We start from the raw sequence: 17074 nt of genomic DNA on the forward strand, positions 1-17074 counted from the left end.
AAGTCATCGTACGTAAGAACCTCTTCGCCATACCCAAGGGCTTCACCGTCATGCTACAGGAGGCTCGTCTTGTGGCGGGTCATCCTGGCGACGCGTCTGGTGCTCTGGCGTGCAGTGTTGCCAGTGGTATGATGTATGTCCGTTGCTCTTGAACGAATAGGGTTTTTACAGGGCCGACTGTAAGGAAACCCAGACTTTTGCCTGAGATTCAAATGAGTGTTACTGTGATGTTCAAATACCTTTTTCAGCCCTTATTAAGGATATGAAGACAACTGTAGAACCAGACTCTGACAGATCATGTCTCCCTTTCCTTACACCATCATTTCACTTTTCAGTATTTTTTTTTTTTTCTTTTGCTCAATTTTAACACTTTGTTACTTGTGGGCAGCGCCGGCGACGAGCATGAACATGTCGTACCTCAAACCTACGCCGGGCAGCGTCAACATCAGCTGCCAGGCCCACGGTATCTTCCCCAAGCCTCGCCTCAGGCTCTACAGGGACGCTAACAAGAGGACCAGGTTAGACCTTTCTTTATAAACCTTATATTTACCTCTAATTTCATTTGCTGTATTGCTCATTCCTGCTGACCTTTTCCTGCCTCATCGAGAGGTAAACATCAGCCACAGATGACGGGACTTGACGCGGAGGAATATTCGCTTGGTTCCTTATTCTGTAAATTTCACATTTACTTGTTCTTAACTTACAAGCTTTTACGGTTACCTGTAAATCGGTGACCGGTGTTTCTTTCGCACGTTAACTAACGACCATAATGCTCCCGGAGGTGAGTATTGACTGGACGATAACCAACAACCTTCAGTACCTTCACTGACTTGCCAGCGTGTCTGGCCACACACTGACGAGACGACCTCTCGTTACCAACTGACCAACAACCACTTTGTTGGGAAACTCCACAATTTTCTTTCCCAAGCCCATGATGCATGACGGCCTGGTCTTTAACCTAGCACTTAAGGGTCTTGTTAAAAGGCCAGGAAGTCATATTGCTGGTCTGAACCACGGTATTTAAGGGTCATCCACTGGTGCTTATCGGGTTCGACTTCTGTTTTCCTTACAGGACGACCGACACTTAGCTAGACACTAGTAGTGTCACGTGACTTACTGTAACTTCCCCTTCCCTCACCCGACCAGTCACCACCTCCTCCCCTCCACCGTATATATCCAGCCCCTCCACAACACACAAACACACCTTGAAATCTGTAAGCAATCTTGTAACTCGCTTATTTTTTTTTTCTTATTGAAGCCATAGCACCTCTCTTCTCTCTCTCTCTCTCTCTCTCTCTCTCTCTCTCTCTCTCTCTCTCTCTCTCTCTCTCTCTCTCTCTCTCTCTCTCTCTCTCTGCTACGTATAATTATCTTTTTCATACGTATCAATGTTTTATATGTGTGTGTCATGACCCGGTATACCCATGTGATGAAAATAGTGGATGAGGAAGAGTACGGGTAGTGCAGGGGAGCGCCTGATAGTGGTGGAGTTGGGGTTGGAGAAGTGGCCTTAACTGAAAAGGGTTGTTCCTCAGGTCGTCAGTGAAGGAGACGGAGGTGGAGGTGGTGGAGGAGCAAGAGGGCTTCGGCATCTACCTCCAGTCAGTGCTGGAAGACCGGACGCTGCGGCACGAGACCATCTTCGAGTGCTTGCTCTCCATCCCGGAGACGGAGTACCAAGTGCGCCACAAGATCATCTACTTCCCCGGTGAGTCTCTTGCTTCCTGCCTACTCCGCACCACACCATACCCTTCTACACCTTCGGTGTCGCCGTCAGGAACTCGCATACACTGAGATTTTCCTAGTGACACTGACATACTGGACAGAACTGATATAGGTGTTTACAGAAAGGTTGTGTTGTCTTCACTCACCCCTACGTACACCACCCTCACTCCTACTTACACCAGCCCTCACTACTACATACACCAACCCTCACCCCTACAAACACCAGCCCTCGCCACTATACTGACAAGTCCTTACCATTACACACACCATTCCTCACCATTACATTCGCACCAGCCTTCACCCCTAAAATACACTAGCCCTCACCCCTGCATACACCAGCCCTCATCACTACACACACCAGCCCTCACCACTACACACCAGCCCTCACCACTACGGCGCCAGGCGGCCGAGGTGATGGGCAGCAGTCATCATAGCCGTCTTGAAGCACCTACAAAATGGACAAAAATTGTCCAGGAAGGAAAAGTTCCCGACATGCACAAGGGGCGAATATGGTGTGTGTGTAGTGGACACAAGGGGTGGGTGTGGAGTGTGTAGTGGACACAAGGGGGTGGTGTGAAGGATGTAGCGGACACAAGGGGTGGATGTGGAATGTGTAGTGGACACAAGGGGCGGGTGTAGAGGGTGTAGCGGACACAAGGAGCGGGTGTGAAGGGTGTAGTGGGCAAAAAAGTTGGATGTGGAGATTGTAATGGACACTAGGGGTGGGTGTATCGCACACAAGGAGTAGGTATGAGGGTACCTTCAGGTAACACTGGTGTGTATATTATGTTCATGTTATGTTCCAAGACAGACTTGATTATACTGATTAATTTGAATATCAAGGTAGTTATCTTACCTATGTCCATTTTCCACGCACTATATCTTGTTAAAGTAGGAATTAAGTGCCCCTTCGTGTTGTCAGTCATGTTATAATTGGTAATTATTCAAAGGTCATTAGACTTTTATCATATCAGAACTTGCACCATAAAAGCCGCTGGTAATACTGGCTGGCATTGCGCCCTTCTTCATTTTGGTCTTGATCTAAGCTGGTGTTTTCTTCATTCCAGGTTATAACACGTTTGGTAGGTACGGTAAGTTACCTGTTCCTTGTCTCTTGTTATTTGTACCGTGACTTGTCCACCTTGCTTGCCTCGTTACTTGTCCCTTGTCTCTTGTTCCGTGTTCACACACTTGTCTCTTGTTCTGCGTTCCTTCACTTGCCTCTTGTTACTTGTCCCTTCACTTGAGTTTTGTTACGTGTTCCATCACTTTTGTTACGTGTTCCATCACTTTTGTTACGTGTTCCTTCTTTTTTGTTACGTGTTCCATCACTTTTGTTACGTGTTCCATCATTTTTGTTACGTGTTCCTTCTCTTTTGTTACGTGTTCCTTCTCTTTTGTTACGTGTTCCTTCACTTTTGTTACGTGTTCCTTCACTTTTGTCATGTGTCCCTTGTCTCTTTTACGTGTTCCTTCATTAGTCACTTGTCACTTATCCCTTCACCTGTTTCTTGTTACGTGTTCCTTCTCTTGTTCCTCTACTTTTCCCATTATTTGCTTCCTATTTTTTGTGTACATGTTACTTATATTGATATCACTGGGGACACTTAATTAACTTTTCTAGTTCCACATTTTTTCGACCCATAGATCTAATGCCATACAAAGGGTTATAGCCACTCTTGGCTGGCCACTTAATACTATACTGCAAATGTTCCTGGGCAAAAGAATAGTCCTGTCAGTTCATAACCTAAAAGGCATCGCCCCTCTGCCTATAGCGGGCCATGGCACTAGCTCAGCACGTGAAGTAAAGTCTCACAATTGCTCACGATGATAATCATCATTAACGTAGAATCAGTAAATATAATGAAGAGGGAGATCTTCTGTGGACGGACGGGCGTCTGGTGTCCTTAACTAATGTTATTCTCTCGTGTGACAAACCTTAACTTGTGCATGCAAATCTTTCCACGTAATTGTTGACATAGGGAGCCCGAGGGATTCGACATGTTGGTGATGCCTCTCATGTTGACAGGAGGAGCAACTGTGGTGAGCGGTGCGCCCCTGCACCTGCTGCTGCTGTTCTCCCTCCTGCTTCTGCTGGTGTCTCCTGCTGACGGTGAGCTGGTCCTCCTCACCTAGGCTGCCGCATCATGCCATCTCACCGCACCACCTACTGTTCCAGCGGTCTCTGCACGTACAACCTCCGGTGACCCCTGCTGCTGCTGCAGCTGATCCCCCTTGGAACCAGGATCGTCTGGCTCTCCACCCTCATCCACCCTCACCACCGCTGACTCCTGCTGCTGCTGCTGCTGCTGCTGCTGATCCAACTCGAAACCAGAACCGTCTCATTATCCCCTCACCCTCACCACCGCTGACTCCTCCTGCCACAACTGATCAAACCTGGAACCAGGTCAGTCTGGGTCTTACCCCCTCAGCCGCCCTCACCACCGCTGACTCCTGCTGCTGCAGCTGGTCCCTGCCGGAGCCAGGGCCGTCTGGCACCTCCTCACCCACCCATAACGGACTCGCAAGCAGTCAATCAAAGTGTCCAACACTAGCCAGAGGGAAGATGCGTCAGCATTTCCAACACCTACTTTGTTGTGTTTCGAGAAATCATTATTGTAGCAATAAGGAAACATTTTCATAGACGGATACAAGTTTTTATTCATAATATTGGCTCTAGTAATGCTTGATGGTACTGCTATTTTACTATATGAAATGAACACACACACACACACACACACACACACACACACACTTGACAAGTCGCTTTCAATATTGTTTGAATAATCGCTGGACGAGGGTGTATCGCCAAGGTAGCGGAAGAGAACAAGCGATGCGCCTATCAGTAAGAAAGATCACTGAAATTGTGCTGAATTACAGACCGTTAGTTGTGACGAATGTGGTCCCGTCGAATACTGGGCGAGGTAAATTTCCAAAATAGGAAGTACAGTCAGAGAGAGACCGGATTCAGTGAAAGAATGTTGTGCGCAGCGAGACAATGCAGCTCCGTTTTAGACAGATGAATAATGTGCGATTCGTGTTCCAGTACTGTCAGGTGTTCGACTCCCTCTTACACAGAAAGTTGTCAAAGAAACTTGTTTTTCAGGCAGGTATAAGGGAGAGACTCTTTCAGTGGGCAGAAAATTATCAAGAGTGGAAAATATGAAATGTCCCATATCATGGTAATCCACGACATGGATTTGGATCACCAGTGGTGTACGGCTAGCCTGTTGCCGCTGTATAGCTAGATATGCTTACGGATAGTGCTAAGGTCATGAGAGGGGTAAAGAATAATGAGGAGTGCATAGCTTACAAAGAGTCTGAAGTTATTCTGATACTTGGCTCATGAAATTCAACTGGGTTCAGTGGAAGGCAATGTGGATGGGACAGAGCGAAAGTAAGTTACAGGAATGCGTGTGTGTGTGCGCGAGACGGACTCCGGGTCATCAACGTGCTTAACCCGTCTCCAAGACACCATCCCAAAGAACTGTAAAGACGACTTGCTTCCTCCTGGCAAACACTGAAATTGCATTTAAGTACACTACGTGGAGAGGTATTCAAAAGTGTGTTCTAGATTAAGACTAGAATGCTTCTTCAGTGTAGTCACTGCAATAAAAGAAGTACGAAGAACTAATAGAGAAGGTCCAGAGGACGATGACAAAGATAAGAGAGCTAACTCACAGGGAGAGGTCTGGCGCCATAAATGTGCCTACCGTGAAAAAAAAAAAAAACGAGGAAGGAAGACCTGGTTACAACCCTTAAGTTTCTAAGTCATTTTGATAACATAGACGGTGAACAGTTCAAAAGACGTGAAGATAGAGCAACTAGAAAGGCTATACGTTGAAACGAAGCAAGAAACTTGTAAAGAAAAGATGTAAAGAAGTACTTTTAACATATTTTAGTGAATGAATAGCTTCAGTAAGCCAAGTGATGAAACTTGGCCGGGAACAGGACACAAAAGTTAAAAGTGTTGTATTACACTATTGTTGAAGAGTGGGGACACCCCACACAAGTGTAGAACTACCTCCCCGTGCTGTACAAAGAGAGAACACTACAAATGAGTAATTACACAGACATGTACAAAACAACGCGAACATGGAACATGACACAACGACACATTGTTAAATTCAGTTATCTTGATACAGTTGAATGTTATTGACCTGACGTCGGGTTACATGTAACTCACATATATAAATATAGGTGCATGAAGCTGATATAGCATTGTGCTGCAGCTGTAATCATGTTTAACACTTGATATATGAATGTGTTGGTACCCACAAATGGACGTGTTCAAACAGATGAATCTATGTTTTACGACGACAATATTCCTGTTGTGAAGTCGCGCGGGCAGGGCAAGTACTCGTACTGTCTCCTGCTTTTGTCTTATATGTCTTATCTGGTGAGCAAGTGAGAGCTAGTAACGGTGTGTCTCCCAGATATATATGTATGTGGCATTCCATCCCCCTTCGATGGAAAGACAAGACATTAAAGGGACATTTGAGATACTTTAAAAGCCTTGTGAACATGGGAACTAATAATCATATTATGATTGATATGATGGAACTGCAAAATCGTACGATGGTGTTAGTTAGGCTTCAAGACCTGGTGTGCACTCTCATGTGCCTCAAGTTGTTTTCAAGATTACTGCAGTTTGTCATGTTAAAGTCTTGGTTTGTACTGTATGTTAGAACTGTTAATTTGATTTGTAATAAAAGACTGATAAACGGCTAACCTAAGACTAATGGGTGAATGTGTTGGTAGTAACATGTTTATAAAGTTTCACAATTTTTCTTAAAGCACTTCGTGATTATGTTCGGTGAACGTTAAGGTTGCGTTGCGACGACATGTTCAGGGAGACTAAATATTTAGGAGATGTGAGAACGCTGAAGTTACCGCTGCTTTGATAAGACCAGGTTTGTTGGGAGTGAAGATGACGCATTGTGACAAACGTTTGAAGCTTGTTGAGTTAAAATCAAACAGTTAGATGACGTATTGTGAATGATAAACAGTAAATCCTAGTTGGATCACAGTGATTCTCCGACAGTGATATCTTAAACTAGCACACATAGATTGACAGTCCAATACTGAATGGAAAGGATTAACATAAATAGTAAAGCCTAGTTGGATACAGTGATTCTCCGACAGTGATATCTTAAACTAGTACACATAGATTGACAGTCCAAAACTGAAAGGAAAGGATTAACATATCAAAATAATGTCATAAATGTGATGTAGAAACACTTATGTACTGAGACTCACATGTTGAGATTTGTTGAAGGAGGACGTCAGGAACCAGTGTGGACATTATCGCGTGTTGTGATGGGAAGTTAGTGGTGGAATTTGTTATTATTTCCGTCACATTTAGGCTTAATGTTACATGTACTCAAGAGAGGGACTCATGGTACGATACATTCACCCAGGAGACCCACTAGCTACACCGTATTCTGCTCCAGCCCTGGTAAAGCCCCCCCTAGGTGTAGGGTGATATACAGCTCTCTAACTCGGCTATGACCTGTTGTCGAAATTTCGAATCCCTTCTTCATAAGCATAAGAGTGCTTCTTGCCGCCATATGTATACCCTTGTATTTCCACTTATCTAAGTTAGTAAAGGACATTTTTGTAAAACCAAGAATATATCCAGAGTATATCCCTTGCAGTAAGGGCATCTCGAAACCTTCACTTGGCCTTAGTCTTTCCGACTACAACCTTTGCCACAGCATATTAGTACAGACATAAGCCTAGTCCTGTAGTGTATCCGAAACTTTGCTGTAACTCTTTTTAGGGCCACGAGCTCCTAGGCAATGTCAAGCTGTATTATATGCCTTATGCTTGGTAAATGTTCGCTTTCACTGTAATGGTGTGGGATGGTTGAAGAGCAACTTGAAGTCATCTTCAAGAATCATGATCTTCCGTCATGTCAGTCAGGAAAGGAGATTATGCTTTCTTCTTTTTTTTTTTTCTCTCTCCTCACCATCCAGGCACCTACAGAACAGCAGGAATTTCTAAGTCCCACACCAGTGAAGAGAGTGATCCCACTATGTTGTGTCGGTGTGCGCTATCAGCCAAGCTACTGGGTTCCAGTTAATGGGGAGGATCACGCCTTATGGCTTGGAAGTCGAAGGATCCATGAAGGGGAATGTATGAAATACTTTACAAGACTAATGTAATTATGTTCTTGATATTGATGCCAGACGTTCAGCAGTGTTTGTCTCAGGACAGAGGACAGTAGACGCACTAGGCTGAATGTTGATACACGGACGAATGAAAAAGAAATCAACAGGCCCTCCAGCCTTGCACTGTGCCAGTGTATCTTAGTGTAATTCTGTTTCATGTGTAGAGCTTTGGAAGACTAGCTGAATATTTAGGGCTGAGAATCGTTTGTTTATCTCGGAGAAATCAAGTCCGTCTGTGCGAATGAAGAAATCATTGCAGTAGTATATATACTAAGTGTGAACCTTGTGATTTACATATGTAAAAAACGACCGAGCCAGCCAAGAATCAGGCAGTTTGACGACGACCGAGCCAGCCAAGTATCAGGCAGTGTGACAGCGACCGAGCCAGACATATATCAGGCAGTGACGACGACCGAGCCAGCCAAGTTTTAGGCAGTGACAACGACCGAGCCAGCCAAGTATCAGGCAGTGTGACAACGACCGAGCCAGTCAAGTATCAGGCAGTGTGACGACGACCGAGCCAGCCATGTATCAAGCAGTGTGACAATGACCGAGCCAGCCAAATATTAGGCGGTGTGACAACGACCGAACCAGGCATATCAGGCAGTGTGACGACGACCGAGCCAGACGTACATCAAATGATGGGCGGTTTACATCCTAATATAACCTTTGGTTCTCACGTTCTTGTACATCTGGTAAGTTTTCTTTCAGGTGTCTTCTTTTAAAAGTGGTGTATAGTCAAGGGAGAGTTAAGAGTATGAGAGAAACCGGGAAACTGATAGAAATGGTATTAGGCAGGGGAGCGGGATGGTAGATCTGACTCTGTATTGAAAATGATTTCGGAGAGGACTACAATGTGTTTTTCAGACCTAGGAAAAGCATTTGACGGTTAACTAAGAAAAAAATGGGGGAAGACGGGAGAGTTAAGTATATATTTTGCAAAAGAAAGAAAAACTGATTTATGAACACGAAGGTCGAGGGATAGTAATTGTTAAAGGTCACAGGAATGAAAATATGTAAAGAAAAGTTATGAATGAGGTCAGGTCCTCTCAAGATTTGATGCCTAGTTTAACTTTGTTGTGACGACCACCTGCTGATGCTGTCCACAAGCTCTTTGTATCCAGGGAAGTCAATATTAATGGAGAGAACTCATCCCAATTTGTGCTGGAAATGGGATTTATCATTTTTGCAGATGTCTTTACCCACATGTGAAGGCTTACGCACATACACTGGGAGGATCTTTGTTTCATGCGTGAGTTTTGAATGGTTTTTGTTGCTAGGCAGCCGGTGATTGTTCCGAGTGCACTGTTTCGTGAAGTCACAGCTTTGTTATATTTGCTTTGGAAAGGATGAGCGATTAGGCAGGTGAGGCGTAGTTTAGGGTGGAGCAGATCCATTATATGAAGAGGCTTGGGGATTCTGTTGCTTCTCCAAATCTGGAACCAGTTTTGAATTTATGTATATATATATGTATATATATATATATATATATATATATATATATATATATATATATATATATATATATATATATATACATATACATATATATGTATATATATATATATATATATATATATATATATATATATATATATATATATATATATATATATATATGTATGAGGTTAGTGGAGGAAGATTGCTGCTCATCTAATTCCTGCATGTCGTAGAAAGCGACTAAAGGAACGAGTAAGGAGCCGGAAATCCTCCCTTCCTGTATTAATTTCCAAAAGAAGTTACCGAGAAATGCCAACGGCGAATTTTCCCCTCTGTCTCATTCATCTCTATTCATGATGTTACGTCGCTTAATCGGGAAATAACGAACACGCAGGTAATATATATATATATATATATATATATATATATATATATATATATATATATATATATATATATATATATAGCTGATAATCATGGATTCTAATCTCCAAGTTGATAACTCAGATGAGTAGAGATGAGTGAATGTCCTGAGACAGACAGAGGGTGTAACTAGACTAGCTGCGACAGAAACTAGAGTTTGAGGACACACTTTCACTGGTTGGAGAACGGTGGATGTGGTGTGGCTACAACACGGAAACTCGAAGATGGGCAAAAACGTTTCGTTGTTGGATATCACTAGGAGAACGGCCACTGGGCAGGCAAAGAACGTCATAGATGCCAAATATCGTATACCCCATCGTAGAAAGAGTTTTAGCTTCGCAGGAAATGGAGACATATGAAACTCCAGCGAGACTGGATTGTATAAGCAGGAGGGAGGTCTGGCTGAAGGGAGGCTACAGACAAGTCGGGTGAGAAGTGAGGTCTTGCATTTTGCATGATTTATGAAGGATATTTTTGTAACTCTATGGTCAAAAGACAAATTAGGTCATATTATAAATTTATTATGTATGACTTAACCATTCCAGTCTGTTGTTGGATAATCATAGATATTTATGTTGAGCCAGGGAGGGAGACCGGGGCAACACAATATATATATACATACGTGCTTTAAAGTTGTTTCTACACTTTATTTTCTTCCTGATTCACACTTTACGGAAACGTTCTTTTATGTGTTTAGATGTAAAAACAAATAAGATAAAGATAACGTTCACCATTATAAAGAAAGGTCATGATATGAGAAGTTTAAACCAGTATATAATTTGTGTTTGAGAAAAGGTATTTCATAAAATTCTCTGACATGAGATTTGTTTGTCATGCAATACCATCCTCGCTTTGTGTATGTCAAGAAGAATGTGTTTCTATATTAAGTTTGTGAATAAAGAGTTATATTTCTGTTTATTGAATAATAAAGGAAGGTTCTTATTAGTGTATTACCTAAAACTTTACCATAAGATAGTTAACTTCTTCACTTAGTGATAGATATTGAGAATATGTTTAACACTCCTAGGATAAGAGAGAAAGACTATCAGTATAACTACTTGTAAAAAAAAACTGGCGACGAAGAGTGGCGAAAGGACGATAACCAGAAGTCCTTCCCTCCTGTATCAACTTCTGAAAGGGACAACAGAATTTGGAAGGAGCTAATAAAAAAGTTTTCCTTAGTCTCATTTGTTCCTAGCTCTCTCTTTCTCTCACTCTATGCATATATATATATATATATATATATATATATATATATATATATATACATAGGGGAGCGAAGGTTCTCGGAGCGATGAAGAATGTGTGGAAGGAGAGAACGTTATCTCGGGAACCAGAAATGGGTATGTTTGAAGGAATAGTAGTTCCGACAATGTTATATGGTTGCGAGGCATGGGCTATAGATAGGGTTGTACAGAGGAGAGTGGATGTGTTGGAAATGAAATGTTTGAGGACAATATGTAGGATGAGGTGGTTTGATCGAGTAAGTAAAAAAGGGTAAGAGATTTGTGTGTGTTTGTGGAAATAAAAAGAATGTGGTTGAGAGAGCAGAAGAGGGTATGTTGAAATGGTTTGGACATATGGAGAGAATGAGTGAGGAAAGATTGACAAAGAGGATATATGTGTCGGAGGTGGATAGAACAAGCAGAAGAACAAATTGGAGATGGAAGGATGGAGTGAAAAATATTTAGAGCAATCGGGGCCTGAACATTCAAGAGGGTGAGAGACGTGCAAGGAATGGAGTGAATTCGAACGCTGTGGTATACCGGGGTCGACGTGCAATCAACGGACCGAACCAGGACATGTGAAGTGTCTGGGGTAAACCACGGAAAGGTCTGTACAGGGGCCTGAATATGGATAGGGAGCTGTGGTTTCGGTGCATACACAGGACGGATAGAGACTGTGTGAACGAATGTGGCGTCTGTTTTCCTGGCGCTACCTTGCTGAAGCCGGGTGTGGCGATCTTGTTTTCTGTTGGGCGTATTAGCGACAGGAATGAATGAAGGAAAGCAAGTATGAATATGTATATATGTAAGTAAATGCATGTGTGTGTGTATGTATATGGGCGTTTATGTATACATACATACGAGTACGAGTGGATGGGCCATTCTTCGTATGTTTCCTGGCGCTACCTCTGACGCCGGAAGCCGATTATGTATATATATATATATATATATATATATATATATATATATATATATATATATATATATATATATATATATTCTTTTTTATACTTAATCGATAAAACCCCATTTCAACAAGTCAAAGAATTAAACTAAGCTGAAGCGGTCGCTTAGGGCTCCTAGATATCAAGTGGAGCCCCTAGCGACCCAAATCTAAATTAAGGAAGTACATGCGTCTAATCACAATTACTTTTCTCAATTAAACGAAGCTCTTTTTTTTTTTATGTATCCGCTTTTGAAATACCCGCGCCAAGTACCAGGGTGTCCATCTGGTGGCGAGAGCAGCAACTATACGTTATTATGAGGTTGAGGTTTGTTGATGCGGAATGTGCCTTTTTCTATCTTCCAATCTTGGTAAGTTATCAATGGAATATTTATAAATTCACTGTAGGAATGTTACCTAATAGGCCGCGCATAGTGTAATTGAAGCTTCAAGCAACGAATTGATAGATAAAAAGAATTGATAGATAAAAGTCTAAGGTTAAGTGTACCGATATATGAAATCGATTCTACCCTTATTACAGTTGTTGTGGATTATCCATTAGGCACTCCATACATATTGTTACTGAACTGAGAACTGTATAAGTGGTTATTATATGTAAATCTCAAGCTCGTAAAGAAATCCAACATGACATATGGCGTCCGATTGCCCAAAGCGATTTCACTCCATTCCATTTCGTCCTCGGTCTATCTTTCAGAAGCAGAGAAAAGGAGAATGCAGACTCGTCCCTTGTCAAAGACATGATTTTTTTGTTTTTTTGTTTTCAGTCTCCAATTCCTTATAGCTACATCGCCAGCGGTACTGCGGTGTGTTGTAGAACTATGTACATTGAGAATTGCCAGGGAGAATATGTGTACAGCAGTCTTGCTGGATAACTAAACCATCATCCATATTAGTTACGGTGGCCAGTTCACCAACGTCCACTAGTTATTTACACCTTGATAAATAACATAAAAGAAGGAAGCTAAAAATCTGATATGTCTAGTTAGCTAGCTAGCATATTAACTGGCTAGTTTTCGCCAATCGCTAGTGTTAAAACTTTTTCTAGTTGTAAGAACAATATAGTGGCTTACTACGCAGTTGTCACCTAATTACCTATCTGCATGTTCAGAGTCTTATAACGTTAGCTAATGACTGAGTAAACGAGCTTGAAAACAAATGTATTTCAAAAGTGTTATTTTTCAACCCAAAACTGACGCGATTTCTCGCAAAGGCATTGTACATTAGTCCTCTAGAATATTTAATTAAAGGTGTTATAGTGACTAAATACAGTTTGTGGTATCAGATCAATTATACCAATTTATTCTTAAGCAGTATATAATGATGTGTAAAAGATAATCGGTACACAGCCCCCCCCCCCTTTTTTTTTCTTTTTTGTAATGCGAGGTTTTCACCTTACCACGGTAGTGCCAGGAGCAGACGTAGAAATGGCATTCATTTGTTCACATTTAACTGTCATATATGATATACTAAAACCAGATTTCCCTCTCAGACTTCGTGGTGGTATCTCCTGACCACTTCATATGCCCATGGACAGCACATCGCTTCCTGCACACCCAAATCACTCCAATTTGCTTTTATTTCATGCACGTTTGCGCCCTCCTGAGAGTTCAGGATTCGATTGCCCAAAGCGATTTCACTCCATTCCATTTCGTCCTCGGGCTATCCAACCTCCCTGTTTCCTACACTTCTGACCCCTATGGCCCGTATTTTTAAAGACGAGTGGTACCTGCTCTCACTCTCCACTGTTAATTTGTATTTAAAATGAAAGTATTCGATGCGGGGGTCTGCCGAAATTTTTGGATTCGGGGGAAAAATGTGTGATTGCGGAGGCACTCTACCACAATCCCACATTATATATTTAAACTTTTGGAAGGTGAGGGAAATATGGAAGAGAGGAAATAGTATTGATTTTTGTAAAAATTATTACATCCTCTGTAATGAAACCGTTTTATGTTGAGGAAGTTTTATTTTTAAATGTTTTCATTGTTGACTGACAGTCCTCGAATGTGTAAGAGAATTTAACTAAAATTAAGTAGATTATTTGATGTTAATATCTATATGAAGTGTGCTGAATTTTTGTTTTCATATCGGTTAAAAATGTCTTTTTAGTGTTGACATATATATTACTATAAATAAGGTACAACTAAAGATTCGCGGACTTGCTTTTCGCAGCAGACTTAAAAAATGCAAATGAGAAATACACCAAAAAAAAAAAAAAACCTATTAAGAGAATCGAGCCGCAGGGGTAAGAAGAATAATTACCATACACAATGATACAAATATTACCAAACATATCCTTCAGTTATTTTAATTTCCTTCTGAAATCGGAGAAGTATATATTCTTATTTCTCTGCGCTCAAAGTTTAGACCTTGATGTTAGATAAATTTATTTTTAGATGTCACTTTATTTCATATAGTATACTGTATTTTCGTGTTCCCTTTTTTTATGTTGGCAAGGATAACCAACATAATACCAACTGATTCTCTGTCAGAGAAATAAGTACAGATGATTATGAATTTGATTACGTTTTGATGTTTTCTATTTGTTTGAAAGTAGCTGTCCTTTTAATTGGTTTCTTCATAAGTTCTGCTTTATCTCTTTAGTTATAATCCACTTAGCAGTCCGAGTCCCTCAATAGTGGGGAGGGATATGATCAGAAATACTGTGGGATAAAACACGTAAATTTAAAGAGTCCCATAGTAAACCTGTCATGCATTCTGAACTTTTTGAAATCCCACGCAACCCACAGAATAGTTGGGGGAACATGACAACTATTAGAAACTGAAATGTCATTTTAATAAAATTTCCATAAAGAGGCAAAGAATGATAATGATAAATGCAATTCTGTCAGTAATGAAGCTTAATTAGCAGTAGGCAAATTATGGCTTCCCCCCCCCCTCCCCATGTTCTGTATAGAATTAAAACTTCAATAAACCATGTTGGACGAGACAATATTGGCGTTACGAATTGCTATTTGTCATAGCGGCGACTGGTTTGAATTTGGTGGCTGATTTTTGCACCGAAACGTCAAGAAATTACCGTCAGAGCTATCACCTGTAGAAGACAAAAAAAAAAGGGATTTCCTGCGCCGAAATTAGTACCATATTCACATAGTAATCTCTTGGGGTAGGGCAAGTACTTGAACGCTCTTAAAGATAACGAATACGATTTCGGGATAATCCATACGCTTGCGTCCCGCTTCTTGACGGCCGTATATCTTCCGAATCACTCAGTTTATCCTTACATCCAAACTCTTTCAGTCAACTCTGCCCATCTCTTTCAGACATACTCAAAATGTCGTTCCTTAGACGACCCCCTTCCTTACAGCACATATTGTCCTCAGGTATTTATTTCACTTCCAACACATTCGCTTCTACTTTTGCATGTACTGCCTATGCGTCGCATCCGTTTAACATATTTGCCCTCGCTGACAGTGTTCTCTTTTTCCACACACTCCTTAGTGCACCCGGAACTTTTGTTCTCATGTCACACACCTGCAAAATCTCATTATTTTATTTTTACTAACATCAACTCTCGACTTCCTTCCTCCACACATTCCCAAACTCATACAGCGTCATACGCCTGACTTAGTCCGCCACCAGAGCCGTGTCATCTGCAAACAGCAACTGACTCATCTCCCAGACCCCTGATCTCCAACCGACTCCTGTCTTCAATACCTTCGCATTTACCTCCCTCAATACTTTACCCGTAAACAACCTAAACACCGTGGTGATATCACACACCTCTGACGCAAACCCACCTTTGTACAATGGCACTCTTAAGGCATCCTGCCAGTCCTCAAGCACCGCACCTTGAACCATACATACTCTAAAAATTCTAACTAATCAACAACAACGTCACCCCTTTCTTGAGAAATTCAGCATCATTCCCAACCAGTCCAGCTGCTTTCCCGCACTTCATTTTATTCAAGGCTTTCACCACCTCTTCTCTTTTTACGAAACTTTTTACCATGACTGGCCCTGTGTAACTCCGCGCCCCAAACACCCTGCGTACGTCTTCCACCCTATCGTCTAACGCATTCACCAAGCCTTCAGAATACTCACTCCATCTTTGTACCTGCTACCACTTCCCTCTTCTCACTGTTCCTCTCGTTTCTTCTCTTGTTCTACTCACACTGCACACCTTATCCATTTTCTTGTTACCTCAAGTTTACCGAGACTCTCTCAACCCATCACTCATTTGTCTTTTTTTTTTTAAGCCCCTTCACCTTTTTGACCTCCTGTTGTTTCCGCTTGTACATCTGGCAGTCACTCGCACTCCTTCCTGCAGGTAACACCCACACAACCTTTCATTTTCTTCTTCCTCAGCGACTTCACTTCCTCATCCTCAACACCTTTATCTCCATGGTGTAGAACTGAGCCCCGGTTGAGGTTCGGTCTGTGGTCGGTGCGGTAAAGACAAGGAAAAACTCGTATTTTATTCTTACCACTTAAAACACTGTATCATATTGTCAATGACAGTGGCTGCTGCAGAGCAGAGTTTCACAAAATTGAAGCTCATTAAAGCATACCTGAGGTCATCAATGGCTCCTAGATCGCCCAGGTGTTTATTGACTACGAAGTAGAAATTTCCTGGGAAACAACATGGTTTTGGGAAAGGAGGTCATGTGTAACTAACCTCTTAGAGTTCTACGAGAGATCAAGTTCCTTTCAGAACAAAAGTTAAGGCTGGTGGGACTGGGTATTTGGGTTCCCAGAAAGCATTGAGGAATGTACCTCATGGAAAACTGACCAAGAAGCTGGATCACCAAGCAGGAATAACAGGAAAAAGTTCCTACAGTGAAGTGGGATGGAACAAAAGATGCATGTTATAGGAGTCTCCCAACTGGGTTAAGATGACCACTGGAATTTTACGGGATTCGGTTCATGGACCATACTCCTCTTGATCTATAGTAGTGGCTTAACTGAAAGTATGAAATCCTTCCTGAATATGTTTGTAGATGATGCAAAAGCCACGAGAAAATTAAAAGAAAGGATGATTGCACCAGCTTACAAAGAGACTAAAGCAGACTCCATAATTGGCCCGAAACTTGTTTGATAAAATTCAACCCGAGCAAATATACTGACAATAGAAGAAAGCGAAATATGGCCTCATTATGATC

At 41.7% G+C, this 17074-nt stretch overlaps 1 protein-coding gene across 2 annotated transcripts in view; it reads left to right on the forward strand.

Moving 5' to 3' along the window:
• Positions 1 to 10703, forward strand: part of LOC139756599 (uncharacterized) — a 168016-nt gene extending 157313 nt beyond the window's left edge. Inside the window, exons 4-7 of one of the 2 annotated variants that reach the window (XM_071676239.1) lie at positions 389 to 518; positions 1536 to 1708; positions 2793 to 2816; positions 3755 to 10703. In XM_071676239.1, the coding sequence (XP_071532340.1) occupies positions 389 to 518; positions 1536 to 1708; positions 2793 to 2816; positions 3755 to 3861 (434 nt within the window). In that variant the 3' untranslated portion in view covers positions 3862 to 10703. The remainder of the gene's footprint in view (positions 1 to 388; positions 519 to 1535; positions 1709 to 2792; positions 2817 to 3754) is intronic. The other variant, XM_071676240.1, reaches the window with a different exon arrangement.
• Positions 10704 to 17074: the final 6371 nt, after the last annotated feature.

This window comes from Panulirus ornatus, chromosome 22 (assembly GCF_036320965.1).
Source record: "Panulirus ornatus isolate Po-2019 chromosome 22, ASM3632096v1, whole genome shotgun sequence".
Lineage (NCBI taxonomy): Eukaryota > Metazoa > Arthropoda > Malacostraca > Decapoda > Palinuridae > Panulirus > Panulirus ornatus.